This window comes from Furipterus horrens, unplaced genomic scaffold (assembly GCF_987537825.1).
Source record: "Furipterus horrens unplaced genomic scaffold, mFurHor1.1.pri manual_scaffold_6, whole genome shotgun sequence".
Lineage (NCBI taxonomy): Eukaryota > Metazoa > Chordata > Mammalia > Chiroptera > Furipteridae > Furipterus > Furipterus horrens.
The window spans coordinates 164,246,717-164,272,527 of record NW_028327176.1 but is presented as its reverse complement, the minus strand read 5'-3'; the positions used below and the strand labels follow the sequence as shown (position 1 = coordinate 164,272,527).

At 36.2% G+C, this 25,811-nt stretch overlaps 1 protein-coding gene across 1 annotated transcript in view; it reads left to right on the top strand.

Moving 5' to 3' along the window:
- The window catches only part of THEMIS (thymocyte selection associated), a 167,386-nt gene that overhangs the window by 68,297 nt on the left and 73,278 nt on the right, over window positions 1-25,811 (top strand). The window contains exons 3-4 of the mRNA XM_090280647.1: window positions 896-1,354; window positions 17,839-18,890. Coding sequence (XP_090136773.1) covers window positions 896-1,354; window positions 17,839-18,890 — 1,511 coding nt within the window. The remainder of the gene's footprint in view (window positions 1-895; window positions 1,355-17,838; window positions 18,891-25,811) is intronic.

The window sequence follows — 25,811 nt, the reverse complement described above, 5'->3', positions numbered from 1 at the left end:
ATTCTGATAGCACTAGAGGAAAAAGTTTTTCCAATAATGAAACTATGACAAAATTATAGAAGTAATGAGAAGAATGAAATGTAATGAAGAGTATTCATTTAACTCAGAACTACCAAACCTGGTACTTTCCAAGGAGAGTTACGTGGAACACTAATATAGCATGGGGTGTTATATTGTGATTTACTAGTTGATTTTTACCAAGAGTTCTGTAATCAAAGAAATAAAAAAACTTGCATGCTCGATCCCCCTCTTGTGAGTCACAGGGCATCTAAATTTTCTGAGAAATCTTAAATTAATTAGAAATATGCAAATTATTTTTATTGTGGTAAAATATATATATAGCATAAAATGTACTGCTTTAAAGTGTGCAATTTGGTGTCTTTAAGTAGTCACAATGTTGTACAACCATCACCACTCTCTAGTTCCTTTTTTATTATTTTTGTAATTGTTAACTTACCCATAAAACAGTTTCCTTCTAGAATATCTCTTAATCTGATTGTGTCTAGAGATTACATTTATGGGAACATCGATCTAATCCAATCTTCTCATTTTAAAAATAAAAATTAAAAAATGTGATCTTAGGAGGTTAAATGCCTTCTTCAACATCACACAGTGAGTATCTCATGTAGATTTCTCATTTCCACGAACAGGGCCTTTTCTCTCTCAGGGTATTTTCTCCTGGTCTCCGTTTATGTTGCCTAAGTCAGGTGGTCCAGTGAGCTACAGACAGTTCATTAAAAGAGTTCAGGATTCACAAAAGTGTATATAATCTTTTTTAAAAAGATACATTACTTTAAAATTGCATTATACTTGTTTTATAATTCTTGCATTGTGATTTTTTTTAGAGAACTTTCATTTTAAAAACTCTCTTTAATGTGCACAATTCTGTTCTTAGGTCTTTTTAAGATTGTGGCTGATAAAACCCCGTACCTTTCTATGGAAGAAATTACCAGGACCGTCCACATCGGACCAAGCAGACTGGGGCATCCTTGCTTCTATCATCAGAAGGACGTGAAACTGGAGAGTTTCGTCGTAAAGCGGGGCGAGCAAATCGTGCTCAGCTCAGTTGAAGAAATTGGTGGAGAAATAATGGTGAACTGCGGAGTGGTGAGAAATCACCAGAATCACTCATTTACTTTGCCTTTGTCACAAGAAGGAGAATTCTATGAGTGTGACGATGAACATATTTATACGCTCAAGGAGATCGTTGAATGGAAAATCCCGAAGAACAGAACACGAACTGTGAAACTCACAGGTTTTTCGAATAAGTGGGACTTAACGAATCCATTCCCTAAAGGCTTTTATGGTGCTCTGATACTCAGACCCGTATATGAAATTCAAGGCGTGATGAAATGTAAGTATCCACTGAGAACGATGCTTTATGAGCAGGAGGGTTGTGTGATTTGGGAAAGAGAAAAGCTTTAGAGTGAAGAATGGGGCTTTGTCTCTGACTTTCTGTTAAGCCCTCTGAGAGTTAGATTCTCCTGTGCAAATAAGCAAAGAACATATTTGCTGCAAGGATCAAATTGAATAATGTATATAAACATACATTGTAAATTATGTGGCGCTAACTAAATGTAAGCTGTTCTGTCTCATACAGACAGATTAAAATATTCATTCATTTTTACCACTGCCAGTTCAACATAGTCACAAAAAGCTACTTTTAAAAATAGAATGTATTTGGTTAGAAAGAAACTATCTTGTATGGAGGCGGTCAAAAAGAGGAAAAAATGCAGTTTCCTTAATGTGTCTCTTACTCCTAATTTTCTGTGCCCCTCTACTGCCCCGCAGGGTCCTAGGACACTGTGTGAGATGGGGGAGGTTCTGTTGTTTTAATTCTTTGTAGAGGTGGTCCCTGTCCTCCAGGAGCTGCTTACTCTTATTTTTGTGACAACCTTTTCTTCAGCCACCATCACTGGTAATAAATCTTCCTAGTAGCTGGAAGTTTCTCTGACTTAATGGAAATGATGTGACAAATTAATTTACACATAGGCATGCTTAAATATATAATCTTCACTTAATTACTTGCATTTTAAAGTAGGAATCGCTAGAGAGAGTGTGTTTACCCTAAAGGAATTAATATTTTGAATTTGCAAGATTAGGGGCATAATCAGGGCAAGTCTGGAGCAGAGTTCTGAGCTTGCAGTCAAAAGTCCTGAATTCTAAGTCTAGATCAGTAAGTTAATAGGTGGTGGCTTTGGGTGAGCCATTAAAATTCTATTTATGCAAAAAAGATGATAATATTCCTTTGCCTGTCTCTTGGAGTTGAGAATAAAATAAGTCCTTGCCAGTGTGACTGGTGCACTGTCCCATAAACCAAGAAGTTGCAGGTTTGATCCCTGTTCAGGGTGCATATCATAGGCAACCAATCAATATTTCTTTCTCTCTCATTCTCTCTCTCTCTCTTGTCAATTACCATTTTTAAATAAGAAAATGAAATAAGATTCTATTCAGGTTCTTTATGTAATACACTTGAGAACATAAAGTAGTATGTAAACATATTTGGTCAAAGTGTACTGTTCTCTTACATAAAGTAGTATGTAAACATATTTGGTCAAAGTGTACTGTTCTCTCAAATTCTATATATCTCTGCTGCCATTAATATTGTTGGTCACATATACAATTATGAAAAAGTTGATATGAAAGTCTGGGTATGTTTTAGAATTATATGTTGAATTTTGTTACACAAAAATATTTAACCACAAGTTGATCAATTCATTTGAACCAAAGGAATAGGTAAGGAATTCCACTCAAATGGTGATTATTTTCTTAATACTATAAGAGATTGAGGCCATAGCACAATTATTTTTTAATTTGACAAAAAATGAGGTCTCAAAAAATGTTAATACTCACTTTTGTGTTTTGTTAGTTATCCCAAAATGTGCAATCAAAATTAATAAGTGAGTTTTCCTCAATGTTCATAAGTAATGGATAACATTTTCTCATTTTATAATTTGTTAAATTTCTGAAACCATTGGCCTCTCCTATCATACAGCTGCAAATGAAGGCCAACCCACAACCTAAATTTCTGAACAAGATGGTTACATTTAATGAATTTAAATTGGGAATCAAGAAAGGCTTCTCTGAGGAAATGGCTTTTAAACAAAGACCTGAAGGATGAATAGGAAGAGTCAGGGAAACAAAGAGTGAACAACTTTAGAGGAAGTGATAGCAGCTTGTGGCAAGGCATGTGAGCAGGAGATTGGAGCTGTAGTACAGCTGGTATGAAGAAAGAGAGAAGGGAGGTTGAGACAAATACGGAGTCATGTGATGTGGAGTAGAATAAGTCATGGAGGGTTTTTAAATATATGCTAAGGGGTAATTATTTGTCTAAAGGGAAAATTTATGAAGGTTTTTCAGCTGGGAGGAGCAGGGTTAGAAGAGTGTAGTGAGGTCCATTTGATTGGGGGTAGAGTACTGAGGATTAATACAATAGTGATTTGGAAGGTACAGACACATGGAAAAGTATCGAGCCGGTCAAAAAGTCTGCTACGTTTTTTCTGTATGATGGCTCTAGTAGTGCTTAGTTGTCTTTAACTTCATTCTAAACAATTTTGTTAGATTGTATTGTGACAGCTGTCATATCAGCGTGTATAAAAAAAATGAAAATTGGTGAATTTTTGCGCAGCCATTTTATACTGAAGATGGAAGCAAACATGCAATATTTTCAGTGTATTATCCTTTATTATTTTAAGAAAGGTAAAAATGCAATTCAAACACACACACAAAACTGTGCAGGGTGTGGAGAAGGTGCTTTGACTGATCGAAATGTGTCAAAATTGGTTTTGTAAAGTTTCTTGCTACTGCTGACATTTTGGCCAAATAATTCTTTGCTGTGGGGCTGTCTTACGCACTGGAAGATGTTTAGCAGCACCCTGGCCTCTACCCACTTAAAAGACAATAGCGGAAGATAGCAACAAATTCAAAATATCCAAATCAATAAAGTTATTGGTAAAAATAAAAAATGTGTTGGTTACTTTACACAAAAATGTAACAGACTTTTTGGCCAACCCAAGAGTTGGTTTTGGCAGATTTTTAAGAAGTATAATCAGTAGGATATGGAAAACTACTGGAAAGGGAGAAAAGTTAACCTGACTCCAAGGCTTCTAGGCTTCTTGCTTGATCTACTGGTTGAATGGTGTTGTACTTTGTTAAATACAAACATTGACAGAGGAGCAGGGGCTTTAAGCAGAATTGTTAAGATGGACTTGGATATCATTTCCTGCTAACAAAGATCCCCCCCAAAATCATCTGGTTGAAAAAAAAAAATCTTTCCAAAGTGTATACTTCAATATCCGTTCTTTAATTGTATTAGAATTGAATTTTGATTTTAATGGTATTGTATCCTTAATTTCTTAGGGGTTGTTTTAAACATTAGTTCTTATTGCATAGCAATTTGGGGACAGATGTCCTATGAGACTGCTTTGCATGTGCACTGACTGCAGAATATTTCCTGGGAATAGAGGATGAGTATCCAATACAAAATGCCCAGCTCTTAAACATTTTGTTGTAGGCATTTTTCTTCTAAACATAAAGGGTAGACTATTTTAAAAATCAGTTGAGGTCTTGTTTTACATTCTTTTTTAAATTGAAGATTCAAACTTGCATTGAAGCCAAGGGCATGTTGCTAAATTGCTTTCCAATGACCTTGAGTGGCAGGCACCATTCTAATCCTTCTCAGCTAGAGCCCTTCATTTCTGCACTGAAGACAAAGAGTAGGTCTGAGCCAGGGGTAGCAACTTTTCAAGAAACTTTAGGGAAAAGGCAAGATGAAAACTATTGAGAACTACAGGAAGTTATAAAATATTGATTTTCTGAAAAGAGAACATAGCAAGTAAATAGAGAAAAGAGGAAATAAAAGATATTCTACACTTGGCATTAGTTTTAAATATGGTATTATTGTTAAAATTTAGGCTCCATAAAAAAAGAAAAGTAGCAAAAAGGTTTAAATGAAATATTTGTTCTTGGAAATTATTGGTTATAATTCTTATTACAGGCCTGAACCCCCGCCCCCCCCCACTTCTCACATACATTTAGTGTTTTTTTTTTTAATTATATCTTTTTGGAAAATAAATATAAATAATCTGAAATCTCTAATTACTGGTCTCATATAAGTCATGACAAAATCTATTTGTGCCTTTTACAGAAAGACAAAATTCATATTAGTGTAAGAAATAGAATGCGTAATATTTGTAAATGAAAAATTAAGTCAGCTACTTAAATTTGCTTCAAAAAAGAGGTCTTTATCATTAAATTTTTTTAATGGTGTTACATTTTTAAGTATAAGATGATATATATTTCTTCCCAAACTGAAATTTTAAGAGTTTGAAAGCTGCATTTCCCTTAAAGAGAAAAAACACAGTGCCTTTCAAAATTTGGGGCTACAGTGTTTGCTCAAATTTGACCTATTAATTCACTTGGAAGCAGCAGCCTGACATACAAGCAGAAAGGCGATATCAGAAAAGTAGCACATGAATATTGTATAACAGGTGATAAATGGGTACCAGGAGAAAATGTTGATATTTTAGTATTCTGAGGAAAAGACTGTTTCTCTCATTTTATTTAAAAAAGAATCTAATCTTTATCAAAGTCAAAAAAAGTCGAATGATGGCAAAAATCTATAACAGAGGTATCAGCAAACTTTGTGCCCTTGACCATTTCTTAATTTCCCACATATTCTGCTACTCCAATGTAACTCCTTTAAACACTCTGTCCTTGCTTTCTTCTATTTGCATTTACTTTTCCAAATAATACAGGGACTGCTAATTTTCATGTCATCGACTTTAGACAGTAACTACCTACAAGTACCCCATATGGTGATGAAGATTTAATTCTCTTATATCTCTACTTCCTCTTTTCCTACCCCATTCTGTTAGTAAATGGTAAATTATAATTAATATTTTCTTTATTGTGACAATTCACTGCTGAATCAAGCAGTATATAATTCCTATAATTTCATCTTGTATAACTAACTCTTTGGTTTTCTGTAATGATGACCTTATTGTTTCTTGCTTACTTTTCTTTAATCCTCTCCTAAGTATTACAGTATTCTTTTACATCTCTGGGGGACGGGGGGTGTCCATTAATGCAATTCTCCACAGAGACCAATCAAGAGATCTACTTTTTCTATTATTTTTCCCCTACAAGTATTCCTCCTGGAACCTGTCATTCTTATGTTCTAATTAGAACTTGCTCTCTAGACCTATTGCACAGGTGCTTGTCTTAGCTCAGGCAACTATAACAAAGATACCAAAGATTAGGTGGCTTACAAACAACAGAAATTTATTTCTCACAGTCTGGAAACTGGAAGTCTAAGATCAGGGTGCTCTCACAGTTGAGTTCTGGGGAGGAAACTCTACCAGGTTGCAGACTCCTGATTCGTCATCGTATCCTCACATAGTAGAGAGCAGAGAGTGAAGCAAGCTCTCTCATAATTCTTCAATGGTCACTAATCCCCTTCATGAGGATGTCACTCTTATGACTTCCTCTACTTTTAATCACCTCCCAAGGGCCTGATCTCCTAGTACCATGACATTGGAGGGGAGGGTTTTAGGGTTTCAAGCTGTGAATATTGAGGGACACAGACATTTAGTCCATAGAGTGCTGTCCTGGGACTTACATTTTAAATCATTCCCATGGTTCCCTTTGGATGTGCTTCTGTGCCTGCTAGCAATTTCTGAAATCAACTGCTCTCTTGGTTTCAGTACAGTTTTGAGAAGTTCATCACCCTCTTGCCTCCTGAGACAGGTGCAGAGGATTTGTTATTAGCTAATTAGAGGACCTGAATATTTGAAAAATCTTTGTTCTATATGCACATAAGATTGATAATTTGGCTACTTATAGAATTCTAAAGTGAAGTAATTTCTCCTCCGAATTTTGAAAGCTCTGTTCTTTCATGTTCTATCTTCCGGTATTACTTTTAAGTTTACCCATGATATTCTCAAGTTTCACAGCAATGCACCATGTGGTGCGTTGGTCTGTTATTTCATTGTGATGGCAGTTTTCAGTATGGAAATTTAGGTTCTTCCTTTCTGGGATTGTTCCTTTGATAATTTCCTTTTAACCATTTTCCCCCCTTTTCTCTCTTTCTGTAACTTCTTATCTCATGTTGAAGCTCCCATGCTGATCTCAGACTTTTTTCTTCCCTATATTATGACTCCTTGTCTTTGGTTTACCTTCGGGGGAAATTCTTTAACTACATTTCCAACTGTTTTAATGAATTTTTAATTTTAGCAATCATGTTTTTAATTTCCAAGAGTTATTTCTTACATAATTTTAAAATGGTATTGTGTTGTTATTTTCAAAAAGCAATATATTATCTCTCTGAGACTATTCTACTTTTTAAAAAAAGTTTTCTACTTTTCCTTGCATTTTATCTACTTCTATTGAGCTTTTTGAGAAAAAGTTTTGACCTCTCATTCTTGTGAAATGCTCTTTCTCAAATCCTAGAGATTATTTGCTATTTGTTCATATTTGTATGTGAGACTCTTTTTAATGAACAAGTGAGGCACTATTTATATACAACCTCTTTGCTTATGAATTTAGGTTTCATTTTGTCATTTTTTCACAGGCACATTTTTCCCAAATTCAGGTTCTAGGAGTCTCTCCTCTGGGTCATACTTGGTTTGGCCTGAGAAGAATCTTTGCTGCTTCTTCTGGAGGCTATGAACTGTTTTCACAGAGTGGGGAAGTGGCTGAGAGTTTCACACTCCTGCCCCCGCCAGACTTAGACTTACATTCTTTGCTTTCAGTGCCAGGCTTCTCCCCAGTCCCATGCTCTCCCCTGTGCACCTGTGCCTGGTCTCCAGGTTCTGGGACTCTGTGCCTCCTGTTCCCTGAAGAGAAAGAGGTGGAAGGGGTGGTAACCTGTGTTCCCCAGGTTAGAGTTGGAGCCTGGCTTTACCCACTTTTTAGACATTCAAATAATTTCCTTGTTTTTGCCATCTAGCTTCTCTTCCACCTTCAGAGGAGCCTCATACCTCCAATTTGTTAGGTATAAGGGAGCTTTATGGGGGGGCGGGCAAAAAGGCTGACTTTTCATTGGGCTTCAAAGGCACATAGGCTTTCCTTTTCCTATTGTGCCAAATCATTTACCATTCTTCCATCCGAGTTACCGTTCTTCCATTTGAGTTCCATTTTCATTTATTTTAAGGATTGCGGGTGTCTTTTAGATTCTTTGCACCTTCTCTCTTTCTCTCTCTTTTCTTATGCTGGTAAATTTGAGGGAAAAAGGGGTTAGAAGGCAACATATTTCACCCATAAACTTCATTACTTGTTTAAATTAGTCCTAACACAGTTTTACTTGGACCTAGTATAATCTTAAAACAACTGGTAGCCAGTATTGCTAAATGATAAGTATAATTTATGAACAATAATTTAAATATAACATAATTGTCAGTATTTGTAAGAATATGAGTCAATTTCTTATGTGTTTATTTGTAGCTTCTCACTTCTTGAGATAAAGTAAATATTCAATATTCAATAAAGAAAATTCATGAATCAATGAATGAAGCAACTAAAATAATTGCTTCTGTATATACATATTGCACAGTACCAAGTTCTCATTTACGTAACGAGGAGGTTTTCTCACTTACCATATTCAGATTTGCTGTATTACAATGACATATGTATCTAAGGAGCACAAATATTCACTTCATTGCACAGAAGCTGATATTATTTATACTCGTATAACAAGTCCAATTTTTATTAGTATGTATCTATGAAAATACTGTGATTTCATGTGATATTTAGAACCAGTGAATACTCTAGTCAGCCTCCATTTCATTTTCTTCATTTAGGCAGCTATCTTATTAATAGAAATATCAAACAGCAAGCAGAAGTATAGTTTTTAATATCTATATGGATTTATTTATTCTTACACTACCAACAATTAATGCTTTATCAGTCAGGATACTTCAGAAAAATAGTATATATATATTGCATATTGTTAATATTCTATATACATAATTATGTATTAATTTATTTAATTTAAGGACTTGGCTCATGCAATCATGGGTCTAATAAGTTTTACATCTATAAGACAGGCTGGGAGGCTGGAAGCTCTGGCAGAAGTTGATGCTGCAGTTCTGAGGGAGAATTTCTTCATCTCTGGGAAACCTCAGTTTTTGCTCCTAAGCCCTTCAATGGCTTGAATGAGCTCAGACACATTACTGAGGGTAACAGAACATCTTTTACTTTAAGCCAATTAGTCAATCGATTTAGATGTTAACAAAAATACATTCACAGCTACCCCTAGATTACTGTCTGGTTAACTAATTGGGTATCGTTGCCCAGTCAAGCTGACACATAAAACTAACCATCACAAACACTGGGGAAAACATGTTGAAGTGTATTATCCAGTATAAGAAATTGACTATTCACTTCCCTTAGCTTTTGTAAATCAAGTGAATATTTAAAGGACAAAGCATTGTTATGAATAAACCCATATGAAAAGCCAGTATATTCATTTCAAATGGCTCAGTTTCTCAGTGAGCGTCATGCTGATTTCTTTTTTCCTGCTACCAGTGTTAGCAAGCCAAAAGGCACTTTCTCTACTTCTAAATACAAACAGCAGTAGAACCAGAGGAGAACCATCTAACAAAATGGAAATTCTCAGTATAGCTTCTCTTATTGTAATGAAACTAAATAAATAAGTAAAAATTCACAGAATAGCCATAAAGAAAATCGAGACCAACTGCATGAACTATAAAGCAAAATTTAATTTAAAACTCTAGAATAAGGCAGAGCTCAGAAATTATTAGTGCATCTGATAATCACCATAAAAATATAATGTGATGCAAATGTAAACAAAACAAATTCACCGAGTAATTGAGAACTAGAGATGGAATTTATGAAAGCACTTTTTAAAAATTTTATTTTATTATTGATTATGCTGTTACAGTTGTCCCAATTTCTTTCCCCCCTGCTCCCCCCGTCCCTCCAGTTGTCCTACCCCCCCTTAGTCCATGCCCATTGGTGGTGCATATAGTTCTTCTCAACATCTTCCTGTCTATCCCATTCCCTCTTACTATGCTTCTTAATTCCTGCATCATTTCCCTCCCTTTTCCCCCTTACCCTCCCTGCTGACCTCCCCCCAATATGTTCCCCATCCCTATAATTCTTTTTCCCCTCTCGTTGCCTACTTAGTTTGCCTTTGTTTTGATTCCCAAGCTTCTGCTGCTGGTTGTTGTGATCCAGTTTTCATTTTAATGTTCATAGTTTTGATCCTCCTTCTTCTAAACCAATCCCTTTAATATCTCATATAACAGTGGTTTGGATCTAATGAACTCCTTCAGTTTTACTTTGTCCTGGAAACACTTTCTCTGCCCTTCTCTCCTGAATGACAACTTCACTGAATAGAGTAATCGTGGTTGTAGGTTTTTGCTTTTCATTACTTTGAATATTTCTTGCCAGTCTCTTCTTGCCTGTGGAGTCTCTTTTGAGAAATCAGCTGATAGTCTAATTGGGACCCCTTTGTATATAATTCTCTTCTTCTCTCTGGCTGCTTTTAAGATTCTCTCTTTATCTTTAATTTTTGACATTTTGATGATCGTGTGTCTTGGTGTGGTCCTCCCTGGGCCCAGCCTATCTGGAACTCTCTGTGCTTCCTGGACTTGTAAGTTCATTTATTTCCCCAAGTTAGGGAAGTTCTGCTTCATTATTTTTTAACATAATTTTTCAATTTCTAATTCTTCTTTTTCACCCTCCGGCAATACAATAATTCAAATGTTTAATCACTTATAGCTGTCCCAGAGGTTTCTGAGCCTCTCATCATATTTCTCATTTTTTGTTTCCTCTTTCTGCACTGGTTGACTGTTTGTTCCCTCCCTATGTTCCGATTTGTTAATTTGATCCATGGCTTTCCCTTCCTCACCACTTGTCTTGTATGTATTTTTGTTCATTTCAGCAGGACTGGCCTTCATTCCTTCCCTGTCTTAATTTAGCCCTGCTGTTAGGTCTGTAAGCTATCTTATGACTGTAGCTCTGAACTGAGCCTCAGAAAGATTTGCTATTTGTTCCTCCGTCAAGGCTTTTATTTGTTTTTTTGTTAGCTGTGTGATTGGTATTTCAATCATTAATTCTGCCATTCTGACCATTTTGTTTATCTTTCCTTCTTGGGTGGGGTGCTGTCACACCTCCTACACTATATTGGGTGGAGCCCCGTGTGCTGGTCACAACCTGGCGACCTTTCTCACCACACTGTGGTGCTTTATGTGGGGGTGGGGGTCCAAGATGGATTCCTGCTATTACCCTCTGCTGAGGGACAGGGAGCCACCTCCCAATGGGATCTGCCTTCCCCGGCGTTGGAATCGTGAGCCAACGGATCTGGTCTGCAGCCGGGCCAGCCCCCAGGCGCTTCTCGGGTCCTGCCGTTCACTGCTGTGGCTGCTACCTCCAGCACAGTTTGATCTTTTTCAGCCGTGGCTTTGCCCCTCCTACCCATCCAGATGAGCACCACTTATTTATGACTTCATAGTTGGACTTCCATGTAGCTTTATTTTCAGGAACTTCTTATTTTTGGTTTTTCAGTAGTTGTAATCCTCCTTAGCTGTAGAGGGAGACAGAGCGTGTCAGTCTAGACCTCCATTTTGGCCGGAAGTTCTGAGAGCACTTTTGAGAGAAATAAGTATAAATTTGGAAAGTGAATGACAAACTAAACTTAGAAAGTAAAAATTTCCAACAAATATATGAATTAGGATTATTGTTAAATAATAATATAGGCAGAACTAGGAATTCTGAGAGAAACTGTGCTAGAATTTATAAAACTTGTTCAGAAAAAAGCACCTTGCCTTCAACACCTGAATAAGATTGCCTCAGCAGATTTTCAACCCTGTACTGTGAACTCAGGGCCCATTGCAAAGGCTAGGTCCTCATATGCTGAGTTGAGACTGAGAATATTCCAGAATTAAATATTAACTCTCCAAGGAAACATGCATTGTCCAACATTAACCAAGCTGGAATGTAAATCTTTACTTTCTTTTTAAAAGTAGTGTTTAGTGGGGGGTGGGGTTCCCAAAATTCACACATAGCTAAAAGAGTTGTTGCAGTGGGAAATGCAAAACACCACATTATGATTAACATGAACCCTAACTGTAGAGGGACTTTCCCTGAAAGAATAGGCAGAAAGACCAACTTTAGTAAAATGTCTCAGCAGCATTAAGAGGAAACCAGGGCAGCCTTTTTAGAGAAAATGGAATGGACATCTTGTTTGTTTGTCTGTTTCATAAGAGCTCCCTCTGAATAACCAGAAAACACACCCAAGCAAGAACAACTCATGTTCACCCAGAAAGAAAATTTGGGAAGTGTATACTAAAATTGCATGAGTATATATTATGCTTACTTCAGATTAGTTTGAAAAGTGGAAAATTTGTAATAAACACCTCCAGGAATGTCCCTAGTGCTTTGAGTTGCTGCCTTCTTATCTCTTGATCACTTTAAAGTTGAGATAACATTTTTGGGAAATTTTCTAATTTAGCTTATGCTCTATAGCTTATTTTATATTTTTCTGTTTATCTGTTTTGTTTTGTTTTTTTTGCTGGGGGGTTGGGGGGTGGAGGGAGGATTACATTTTCCAATTATAAAATAATAAATGCTTGCTTAAAGAAAAAATAAAACACACACACACATGACTAGAATTAGAAAATGTAAGCAGTGGTAACATAAAGAAGATAAATTGATAAAAAGATTGTTTATCTTTTATCTTGTTTTTCTCCCCTCTTGTTTTTTTAATATATTTTTATGATCGTGACAATTTTATTTTATAAGAAAAACAGAACAAAAATGATTTCTTTGTTTTTCTCTTGGACACATACTTAGATATAATACAATTTGTCCTAAAAATCAGTTAATCCTATTCCAGTTTCAACACTTAGGATTTAATTTCTAAATTCTAGGTAATTTTAAACAAGTATAAATTTTAATTTTAACTTTTGGTTGTAAACTTAAAACATGCAAGAGTAAAGAGGATAGTATAAAAAAACCAAGAGGGATTTTGTTTTACTTTATTAACAGACATGAGAGCAAAATATGTAAAAGTTGAAGTTGATGCAAAATAATTGTGCAGATTGAGTCGTCAGTATGCTGAGAATCTATGGGCTTCATAGCAGGTGGTAGAGGGAGAAAAGCAATGCTTGGATTTCAGCTTTTCTTCCCATTGTGCTGTCAAATTAATCTGCCAAATTCTTAATTTAATTTGGTCATTGTTAATTTCAAATTTTTGATATCCTCCTGAAATAGTTATTCATTCTCTACCTGGTTTGCAAGAGGTTGATTCATTTTCATAGTCTTACTTTCAGCGGGTCTCCTGTCCAGACCCCATGCTCTAGTTTAAAATCCCAAAACTGGATTACATGTTAATTACTGAACATACCCTGTTTTTATGCCTCCTGTCTTGGCTTGTAATTTCTCCCTGTCCTGAAAGGTTCATACTACAGACACATCTTTCATAATATCTACCTTTTTCGTTATCTCTAAACTAGATGTTTTATTTCTTTTACTTTTTCTTTCTACTGTGGATTTAATGAGCCTTTCATGTGATTCCATTTTCTCTTCTTTCAGAATATCAATTGTACTTTAAAAATATTCTTACTGGTTGCAGTAGAGTTTGCAATATACATTTATAATCTAAGTCCACTTTCAAATAATATTATAGTACAGGTACCTTATAAGAGAGAATTTCCAACTTCTCTCTCTTTTCCTTAATAACATTACTGTCATTCATTATTTATGAGCTATAATTATCCAATATACTATTGCTATTATTATTTTTGAACAAAGTTATCAGTTATGTAAAGTAAGAATAGAAAAAATAAAATATTTTGTCTTCATTTATTCCTTCTCTAACACTTTTTCTCTCTTTAGGTAGATATGAGTTTCTGACTCATATCATTTTTCTTTTCTCTGAAGAACTTCCTTTATATTTCTTTCAAGGCAGGTGAGAAACTTTCTTAATTTATCTTTATTAGAAAGTCTTTATTACTCCTTAATTTTGTCGGGAAGGTAAAGTTTTATCTTTACCCTATTAGGGTTTTTTTTTTTTTTTTTGCTGGGCCTGAGAATTAAACTGACAGTCGACAGAGTACGAGAAGAAAAGCATACAAATTTAGATGTTTTACATACAAATTTACCTAAGTTTCATGTGACCCAGGAGCCCTTATAAGAACATTAAGGCCCAAAGAAACCTACTTGCCTTTATATAGGGTTAAACAAAGAGGGGCAATTGTGGAAAAGTAACTAAACTATGTAGGGAGGTTAAAGGAAGGTAAGAATTATTTTAACAAGGTCTGTACAGAACTCCCTTGACACTCCTTAGTTTCTTTACTCTTGGTAAGGGGAGGGAATCTTTCACATGGGAGTTTTTATCTCTTGTTTCTAGAAGAAAAGGGGAGGGCAGAATGATTTGCCTGCATCTCCTGTTTTTCAAGTACTTCTACTTCAAAATAATCCTTATACTAACATGGCTTATTTTGGGGTGGCATATCTTGCCACCTTGACTTTTGTAGGATAATTTCACTGGATGCAGAATTCTCGGTTATTTATTTATTTATTTTCCAACACTTTAAATGTAGCACACACTGTCCTTCTGTTTTCGTGGTTTTTGAAGAGCAATCTAATGTAATTCTTATCCTTCTTCCTATATAGGTAAGATGATTTTCTTCTGACTTCTTCAAGTTTTTTCTTTTCTTCAATTTTCTGTATTTGAAGGTGAAGGGTGACATAAGAAAATAAAGAAACAGAGAAGGCAAAGGACAGATATAGTTACAATTGTAACTAGAGTGCTTTCTTAGTCCATGTGTTGGCCAGACCTAAATACCATAGACTGGGTGGCCTATAAATAACAGAAATTTATTTCTTATCATTTGGGAGACTGGGACATTCAAGCTCAAGATGCTGGAAGATTTGGTGTCTGATGAAGTTCTGCTTTGTGTTTAATAGCCATCTTCTCATTGTGTCCTTACATGGGATAAGGGGTCTCATTTAGAAGGGCAGTAACCTCTGGACCTAGTTATCTCCCAAAGTTAGCACCTCCCAGTACAATCACTTTGGGGATTAGGTTTCAACATATGAATTCTAAGAGGGGGGGTGGTGCAAAAGCATTCAGTCTTTGTCAAGTACTTATTGAGAAAGTCTCATTTAAGAAGACAGAGTTAAGCAGACTTGAAGCAGAACAAGAAGTAGCCATAAATATATCTGGCTAAAAGACGTAACAAGCTTATGAAACAGGCCATGCAGAGAAAGGACCTGATTAAAAACAAAGTCAGGGAAGCAGCAGTGAGCTAGAGTAAGGCAATCCAATGGCAGATGTGACCCAATTGGTACCTAGGACAATAGAAAGGTATTGACTTTTATTCTCAATGAAAAGAACTGCCATTGTGGGTCTGTAAGCAGAAGAGAGACATGATCAATTTGACATTAAAAAAACTTTGGCTGGTTTATAGAGATTTGACTATAAGAAAACTGGTTAGGAAACCAATGCAATAAACTAGGCAAGAGGTAATGCGGCTTAGATCGGGGTAGTACTATTTAATGGATGTTAAGTGTTAGAAAAAGAGAAAAGACAATGATGTTTCTGAGAGCTCTGGGCTGAATAAGGAGAGTAAAGTCCTTAATAACTGAGATAGAAAAAAGCAACATATAGACTAGGTTTTGGTTAGGAAGGTCAGAACTGTAGTTTGGGCATGTTGATTCTGAGACATCTATTAGATATCCAAGTAGAGATCCTAAGCAGATATCTGGACTGCGGGAGAAATATTTGGCTAGAGATATACTTTGGGGAGTCATCAGCATACAGATGGTACTTACAAGACTTGAGACTAAAATTACAGTGGGTGGAAGTGTGGATAGGGAAAGGAAGAGAACCAAGACATATGAAAATATGTGTGAGGGGGTGGGGAAGAAGTGGGTGGTTTGTAGACAGAAGAAACCAGAAAAGAAATTGAAAAGAAGCTTAAGTAATATAAGGAAGTGAGTGAGGAAAATATAGCAGAGAGGAGCAAGTGAAACCTACTCCGTGGAGTGCTGCTGATATATGTAGCAAGATGTGGTAGGTTAGCAAACCTTCAGTGTATTTGGTATGGAAATATTGAAAGCAGGTCAAGAATGGCAAACAACAACAAAAAACAGAGGTTAGATAGTTGGGTCCGGAAGCTTTCTCTGGCATCAAGAAAGTCATCTTAAGTTGTTAAGACAGTTCCTTGCCCTCAGCACTCACTGTGTGCCCAAATGTACATTGATTTCTAGCTCACATTAGGGTGTCTGTGTTCTGATGGATCAATCTGGGAGCCCCAGAAATTCCTCAACAAATTCTATTCTACCAATGTCTAGCTGTTCCCTCGGTTGAGAAATGGCATAAGCTGTCTATTGCCAGCTCTACAGTTCTTAAACTTAGTCCATTTTGATCTAAATAACCAAATATTTAGAGTTTCTAGAATTACCTTGGGGCTCAAGGAGGCCTGTGGCACCAATCTCAAAAATGTGAGTATCCTAAATTTTATAAAATGAACTGATAAAGGTAAGAAGTGTTCTTTTAGCCCACCTCTCTCTTTTTTAATGAAGAATTTTTACAATTTTTATCGACCTTCAGCCTACAGACAAGCTTTGATTTTTTTTTCTTTTTTATATTCAAGGAAATAATAGTTTTTCATTCTGTATCTTCAAGAATTGTGTACACAAAATGTACAAGTGATATGGCACAAAGTATAGAGTTATACTTTTCAGATGCTACACAGTTAATAATATAAAATATAATAATATAAGTAATGTTTTGTAAAAAGCAATTATTCATTTTCAAAAGCATACAAGAAAAAAAAAAAGGTATTGACAGAAGGGTGCCTGGAGATATTGGGACACAATGGTGGATCATGAACCATGAAAATACTATAAAAAATTGTGTTAGAAAGTTGTCAAAAAATAAATCATTATAATATCTTGTTAATGATAACAAATAACTTTATTTTAAATGCAAGAGTATTTATAAGGCTACCATGCAGGGTAGTGCGTGGAGAGCAGATAATATCAGGACAATACTTGAAGTGTCTCCATAGTCTCACATGGAGTTCTGGGCTCTTGAAAAGAATGTAGAGATTCATTAGTCCCCAGTGGCACATCAGGAAAGAGAATACATTGGTAAGCACCTTCCATGCCCCAACATACCTAGAGCTCCTCTGACTATGACCCATCCTTTGCCACCATTTTCTATCCAGGTATTAATGTAGCACTAGCAGAAAAAAAAAATAACTAAAAATATTTCATGTTGGTACCCCTTTCCATATATTAATCTTAAGTACCTATAGTCCATGATTTTGCATTTTGTCTTGGGCCTTATGTAGGGAAAGTCTTATATGAATCAAAACTTTCTTCTAAGATAATTTTACATATATTATCTGGACCTTAAAGAACATGAAAAGACAATATAATAAACCTTTTCTGGAAAAATACACACATATACATTAACACACATGCACATGAACTCATAATATATTATATGTGAAAATTATTTTTAAAAGGAAGGGCATGATTAACACTAGAATCAGGAGAATTGTTACAGTTAGAGGCAATATTGAGCATGGGATTTTGGTGAGATTCATTGGGATTCATGGTATGGGCTGATGTCTATTTTTTAAGCTGAGCAACAAGTTTATGAGTGTTGGTTTTACATATGATCTATTTCATTTTAAAATTTGAAAAAAGGAGAGTCACATATAGAAAATGTTATATCATGGGCATCAAAGTTTGTTTGGTTTTAATTAAATTTATCTATGGCATCTCAAGAGGTTCTAATATTACCTCACAGCAACATTTTGATGCAGAAAATATCATACTCTTTTTTTTTTTTTTCAGTCCAAAAGGCTATAGTCCGCATCCTCCCCAGTTTAGACGTTGAAGTCAAAGACATTACTGACAGTTATGATGCCGACTGGTTTCTTCAGCTGTTATCTACGCAAGATCTTTCTGAAATGAACAGTAAAGAGTTCCCCATAGTGGCTGAAATCATAGAAGCGCCTCAAGGAAACCAGCTACCCAGAAGCATTTTACAGCCTGGGAAAACCATTGTGATCCATAAAAAGTATCATACATCTAGGATCTTGGCTTCAGAAATTAGAAGCAATTTTCCTAAAAAGCACTTCTTAATCCCCATGAGCTATAAAGGTAAATTCAAGCGACGACCGCGGGAGTTCCCAACAGCTTATGACCTCGAGATAGCAAAGAGTGAGAAGGAGCCTCTCCACGTGGTGGCCACCAAAGCCTTTCGTTCCCCTCACGATGAGTTGTCATCTGTGTCTGTCGGGGACCAGTTTCTAGTGCATCACTCGCAGACGACTGAAGTCCTCTGTGAGGGAATCAAAAAAGTGGTGAATGTTCTAGCCTGTGAAAAAATCCTCAAAAAATCGTATGAGGCAGCACTGCTCCCCTTGTACATGGAAGGCGGCTTTGTGGAGGTCATTCATGATAAGAAACAGTACCAGATTCCTGAGCTCTGTGCACAGTTCCACTGGCCCTTCAATGTGAAGGTCTCCGTGAGAGATCTTTTAATTGAAGAAGACATTTTGGCTGCTACGCCGGGACTGCAGCTGGAGGAAACTCTCACGGACTCTTACCTACTCATAAGTGACTTTGCCAGCCCTACGGAATGTTGGGAAATTCCTGTCAGCCGCTTGAATATGACCGTTCAGTTGGTTAGTAATAATTTGTCTCAGGATACAGGACCATTTCTAGTCAAAACTCTGATTGAAGAAATCACGGAAGAACAATATTACATGATGCGAAGATATGAAAGCTCTTTCTTGCACCCTCCACCTCGCCCTCCCAAACATCCCTCGGTGGGAGAAACAAAGCTAACTCTGCTAAACGTGGCAGAAGACAGGACGGTGGGTCTGCCCAAGTCTCCCAAGGTAAGGCTATGATTTTGCAGTTTTTCTTCTTGAGTGTTTTTCCTGAGGCAACTTATTTCAAGTCTCTTCTGAGTTTGTTTTTTGCTTACTTTTCTTTCTTTCATGCCATATTTGAAATGCGCCTTTCCGGCGCGCAGTAGATGAATGAACATCAACAGAGCATAAGCTGTTGAAGCATTTTGTGTTTTGATGCTCACCCAGTCGATGTGACAAGAAGTTTATGTTGAATTAGAAATAGCAGGGATGACATTTGAATGTGCTGACCCAAATTGCCATTTAAATGGGTTCTAGTAATTAGGAATGTTCTTCCTCAGAAGAAAATCTCTTTTATTTAGAAAGAGCTGTTCATTTTTTTCTAGCTTGAGTTGTTTTAATACAATACTTCATCCAGGAAATGAGGGTACAAAACCTCTCTTTTCCTGGTGGGTTACCAGTAGCATGCATCTATAACACATGTCTTCATTTTGTTTTAAGTGCAGAAAGATGTAAAAATATCTTGGCAGAACTATATGTGAGCATACGAGCATCTGCCCACATTCTGCCTATTTGAGAATTGTAATCTTTAACAGTTCTATTGAAAAACAAAATCAATAAAACCACAGATAGTGTGAGATCATTATATAATCAACAACTCCATAACCACTCTAAAGATTTTGGGAGAGGAGGGATTGCAGCTTCATTACTAATTGAAGTTTTTGCCTTTTGAAAACTGCCTGCTGTGGGTCTGGAAAGCATTTGCCCTTACGCCATGAAGCGTGGGTCGTTTATCTGGCGGGCAGTGGTTCTGTGGCATGTGGAAGGAGTGCATTCTGGCCTGGCAGATGTTGTGCTAGCAGCTTGGGGAAACAAAACCATTAGTAAAACAAAGAGAAATGCTGTGTTTACTCTCTACACTCAGGAATGATAGCTGCCTCAGGCTTCAAGTATGTGGGTACGGAACTACTCATAACTCTACATTTTAAATATTGCATCCTCAATGTATGCTGGGAAAATCTAGTAAGGAACTTCAACTTCATCTTCAGAAAAAGATAAAGCCAGCCAAAATTTTCTTTCCAGAAAAGAAGTTTTGAAGGAGTCATTGTGAATTAAACAACTGTTCCTAAATAATGTTGATTGACATACTTCTGTTAATGTGGAGGGTATCTGGCTTCTCCTGTTAAATGTATTTTTTATTACTGAGTTGAATGATGTGAGAGATAGAAGGCAGAAGAATACCTCCCACCACTAAGGTGTCCATCCCTAAGCCTTAAGAACCTGTGAATATGTTACATTGGATGGCAAAAGAGACTTTGCACATCTACTTAAAATCAAGGACTGTAAAATGAGATTATCCCAGATTTTCCAGGTAAATCTAATTTAATCACAAGAGTCTTTAAAAAAACTTTTCCCAGTTGTGATCAGGATCAGAGAGATGTGAACACAGGAGAATCATCAGAGAAACGCAATATTGTTGACTTTGAAGATGGAGGAACGGAGCATTGGAACGGAGCATTGAGCCAAGGAATGTAGAGGATGTCTAGAAACCAGAAAAAAAAATAAATAAATAAAGAATAAACCTTCTTCCCCAGAGCCTTCACAATGGAATTCAGCTATGCCAATACCTTGATTTTAGCCAGTGAGTCATGTCATATTTCTGATTTATGGAACTTGAAGACAATAAATTTGTATAATTTAAGGCACCAAGTTCATGTTATAGCAACGAAACAAAGTTAATAGAGGACATAAGGTTGAGAGGGAGATACAAGTAAAAACTTCATATAGGAGAATATACACTTAAGTTAGAACTTGTCTTGTTGTCAAAGTGGCTTTTTTTGTTTTAATACATTTATGAGACTATGTACCCTTGGAGAATCTGAGGGTACAGCTTACCTGAAGGGACAATTGGAAGCAGGATCTCAAACACAGGCAGAGTGGTTCTTACTTGTCATCACAGATTGGTTGATTTTCACAGGCTAGTTTTATTCATATGAAGTATGCTACTGCTGACAGTTACTGCATCTCATAGTTTCATCACTAGGAAAGAATAGACTCTTTTTGTTTGATTCCAGTTTTAAAAAGAGAAGGAATTTGGATCATATGTTCATTTCCTGGTTCAATGAACTCATTGGCTGCCCCCAAAATACTCATAATTAATGGGGAAGGGAATGAGGACTGGTTGACTCAAGTAATATATACTGGAACAATATGTGAAGATCTAGAGATACAAAAGAATAGATGTCTATCAAAATCAGAAAAAGAAAAGAAACAAAAAATTCTGAACTACTAAGAAGGCATTTATAGAAGAATAGTTTTTTAAAATGCCCTTTGACAGAACATTGGATGAAAATGAGTTAAGTGTTTTATTAAGAAAGAAAGCCATAAAATAACAATGCTATCTCTAGGCTACTGTTTGGGGAAAATCTCCAGAGTTCTTGCTATGATTCTCCTTTACTCTCACATTACTACAGTACTTGAAGCACTTCTACCAGATCTGTGGGGTTTTTCCCACACCAAACAGTTCTGCAACACGAGGTTGGTATTCTACAACTTAATTTTGACACTATCTACCTACAGACAGTGTCAAATTTCACAGGTTAACTTGGGCCCAGTCCCACAAGACTGCTCCCACCCCACTCCAGATGCCTTTCACAGCTAGTTGGTCCTCTGGTTACCCACAGCTTCTGTCTGTCTTGGCTATAAATCAGAGGTTGCCCTGACCGTCTCCTTGGGTTCTGTTTACTACAGTTGCTCACAGAACTCAGGGAAATACTTCCTTTCTTTTACCATTTTTTTAAAGGATATAATAAATGATATAGATGAACAATTAGATGAAGAGATAGAGAAGGCAAACTGTAGGAGAGTCCTGAGGTCTGGAGCGTGTCTTCCCTGCCAAGTTGGGATGTGCCGCTCTTCCAGTACATGGATGTTTTCACCAATCAGGAGCCTTTCAAGACCCATACTTTTTGGATTTTTGTGGAGGTTCCTCACATGGGCACGATCAATTATTAATTCTATTTTTAGTCTCTCTTCCTTCTCTGGAGAATTGGAGGAGATTGGGGCTGAAAATTATAAGCTTCTAATTATGGATTAGCCTTTCTGATGACCAATTCTCATCCAGAAGCCATCCAGAAGCCCACCCAGAGTCTCCTCATTAAAACAAAAGACAATCCGATCACCCAGGAAATTCCAAAGGGTTTAGGGGCCCTGTGTCAGGAGCCAGGGTCAAAGAGGAAATAGTAGAGCAAAGATGCTCCTAGGACTCTTCTAACATAAGGAATTAATTATAACGAGGATTTCAGGAGCTCCACACCAGGACCTGGGGGCAGAAATATATTGTATATATAATTTCTATTACCTCACAGCTAGTAAAACAAAACTAATGCAATCTTAGACTGAATTTATAGATGTAGGATTCCTGATCAACTTAAGAATTCCTAACTGCTTTTTCACTAGTGAAACGCCACATGGATTTTTGTGTCTAGTTCTAAGTCCCACTTCTAAAGAATACTGATTAACAGAAACTTTTTAAGCTGTTAAGATTTGTTTGTTAAGTTGTTAAAAGGTCCAGGAGACATTTTCATCTGAGGACTTACTGAGGGAACTGAGTAATAAATAGTCTAAACTTGAATGACTTGGTACTTGATGATATTAGTTATTTTACACATTTTAAGAGCTACTTTGTAATGAAGAGTATGTCCTTATTTTTCATTACAACATTGGTTGAGAGAAAAAGAAAGATAATTTTGTGTAACTGTTCAACAGATTTATTGTCTCCTAAAATGTTATAGCGGAAATTAGGAAACCCTAGGTTCAGTGATATTGTCAGGAGATTCCTGCTTGGTTGAAAGTTTATCAGTTAGCTGAGAGGGTCTATGATTCTCTGTTTATGATTACATAGTTACATCAAATCTAGTGCAGAAGATAAAGAGCTGTATTTTCCTGAAATCACTTTAAAATGTCAAGGGTACTATAAGTTACGTGTTTAAACCTATTGACCTCCTCATTTTCAGCAATTTTTCTTACCATGAAAATAGAAATCTAATTAGTGGATAATTTTTGTACTATAAATGAGATATCTGTTAATTTCTGCATAATCTACTTGAAAAGTCTTGCAACCATTTCTTACCATTCTTCCATATATTTCTTTTATATTTCTTCTGATACCTACATTAAAGCTCTTCTATGTATGATTTTGAAGTCATTGGATAGAACTTTTTAAAAAATATTCTAAAGGCAGGAAGCTGTCATTGAAAATAAGCCTCTAAGATTTTGAACTGCATGTGAAATGTTGCTTTAAATTTAGAGAACAATTTGTAAGGCTTATTTGAGTTTAAATACTCACACTCACTTTACTCATTAAAATACCTTATTGCATATGAACATAAAACTATGAGATGCTTCATTATATAAGTTTACTTTTGTTTTCCCAGTTCATCATCTAAGAATTTTAGAAATTAAAAAAATATAAGGACAGGTTATAGGAACTAAAATAAATAGAAATAGTTGTTTTTCAAGGTAAGATTGTCAACTGTACTCTAGTTTTAGCAATACCTAAATAAGAGACAATTGACTACAATAGACATTTGGGAACTGTAGTGTGCATATGAGCATCACCAGGTGAGCGGGGAGATGCATATCAACAGAGATGACAGCACGTCTCAAGGCCTATGATGATTTTTGTTCTTGTTTTAAAAATATTATAATTAACTGGGAGAATAATGTATGGGGTCTAAATAAAGGGATGAGAATATACCAAGGGACCTCTCAAAACTTTTAGGGTTATGATAACGTGCACAATGTACCTTATGACTTTTAACCAGATGAAAACACTATTATAAAGTGACTAAATAAATGAGGCTGGGCCTAAAATTGTGTCCTAAATAGGAATCTTGTAGTGTAGGCTCTCCTTCTCCAAAGGTTAGTTTCTATGTCAGAAGCAGTTTCAGAGAGTTTGAAAGAATATACACACATTAGAGTTTTTTCCTGTCGTAGATATATATGGCTATGACTTTGGAGTGCCACAGGAGACATGTAACTTCTGTTTTCTGATTAAAGAGCCTATAACCAGATAGAAAAACAAACCTTTGGTTGAAAGATGAGATATTCTACTCCTTCAGAGACTGCAGCTGGGACCAGAAGCCTTGCATTTCACTAACACTGTTTGGCCATTTAATGCCCAAGTGTCCACTTTGCTGCCAGAATTTCTAGATTTCCGTTGGACAAGAACGCCCATAGGAGACATTAAGGCCGAGAGCAAGGGAGGCAGTAATGGCAAGGTACTGTGAATTGAGCAGAAAACAAACCCTGGACCAGAATTAGAGTGAGGGCTGGAAAAGGCTGAAGGAAAGCGATAGTTTCTGGGAGCTGTAGAGAGAACACTTCAACAACGGCTGCTGGGTGCTAAGATTTGTGATCTGGTGTGACAGACTGGCTGAGAAGTGTTGAAGAAACCCACGCTCTTGGGCTGAATCTAGATCTTTAGAGCAGTAATGTTTAGCCTTTTTCTTCTCTTGGTGCAAGAGAAGAAACTAACTACTAAAATTCTGTGGCACACCAAAAAATACATTTTTTGCTGATCTGACAAAAAATAGGTATAATTTTGATTCTTTTGCACTGAATGGCTATTGCTGTGTCGGCTGTTGTCATTTTTTATTTTGACAGTCTCAGGGAAAAGAGGTCAGTGCCTCTGATGAAACAGTCAGGCATTTCATGTTTTAAAAATTCTTGTGGCATACTATTGTGCATGGCACCCCAATTGGAAATTGCTGTTTTAGAGAATGGTATTATATTCACTTGTTTGTCATCTATAGAATTTTGACATTTCACACACAGAAATGCTGTGATTTGTTTATATTTTTGTTAACCTGGTGTGGTATAAAGACAGAGTATTTGGATTTATAACCAGCTCTAATAACCAGTTTCTGCAGACTGATATCTGTCCACTCTTACATAGAAGCAGTAAGTCTATTTTCCTGTGAATAAGGAAAATAAGTGTTTTAGCAATTTTCAAAGGCCAAAGCCTTAAAGGTAGAATGTGAACATACTCTAAAAGTTAGGGTCTTAAATCAGATTAATAAGAAAATAAAGGGAACTTTTGATTTTTCTTTACAATATTAAAGAATTTCAAATGTGAGATAATTTTAGCATATTTTAAGCAGACATTTGAGTTGTTCTTAGAGCAAGACACATACAGATTTCTGAGTTGCCGAGGTCTGTAGTCTAGTAAATCACATGAGGCACTAAACAGCCAAGTAGAGTAGGAAGAAGTGGAAAAGAAGGGAGAAGAGAGCAAAAGATGAATAAATTAAGTGCTGAGTTGAAAATTAGCCAAACCAGAGCTCTAACTGAAACATTGCAGGTAGAAACCTCACTCACTGGGAAATACAGAATATTTACAAATTCTTTTTGTGCTTCTGGAAGTGGGAGAGTAATTATAACTTTTAAAATTTCACTTGGCGTGATATGCAGTACATTAATACTTCTAGCTAGGTAATCAAAGAATGGTTTAAATGAGTTTTAAATAAAAAGAATTGGTAAAAGTAAGGCATTAGAAAATATTGCCTGATTTTAAGAGAATTTTGACCAAAAAAATGAACCAGTTATCAAACTACTAATGAAATACTCATTTTCTCTAGAGACTTTATGTCCAAAGAACATTGTTTCCATGGTGGGATGATTGAAAAGCACCCTGCTTGGAAATGCTTAAATGCACCAAAATGTTGGTCCTCTTTGAGCTTTTAACCAGCTGACAATGTTCCCACAGAGGAGTGAAGAAGGACTGGTGAAAAACATTACTTCATACTGTTCTTCACCTCCCTCTCCCATCTGTGCAGACAAGAACTAAAATACCACTAGCTATGAGATTATCATATTTTCAATCTTAGTATTACTTCTCAGCTGCAAAAGTATATGAATTAAAAATATTTTCCCCAATGGATTGGT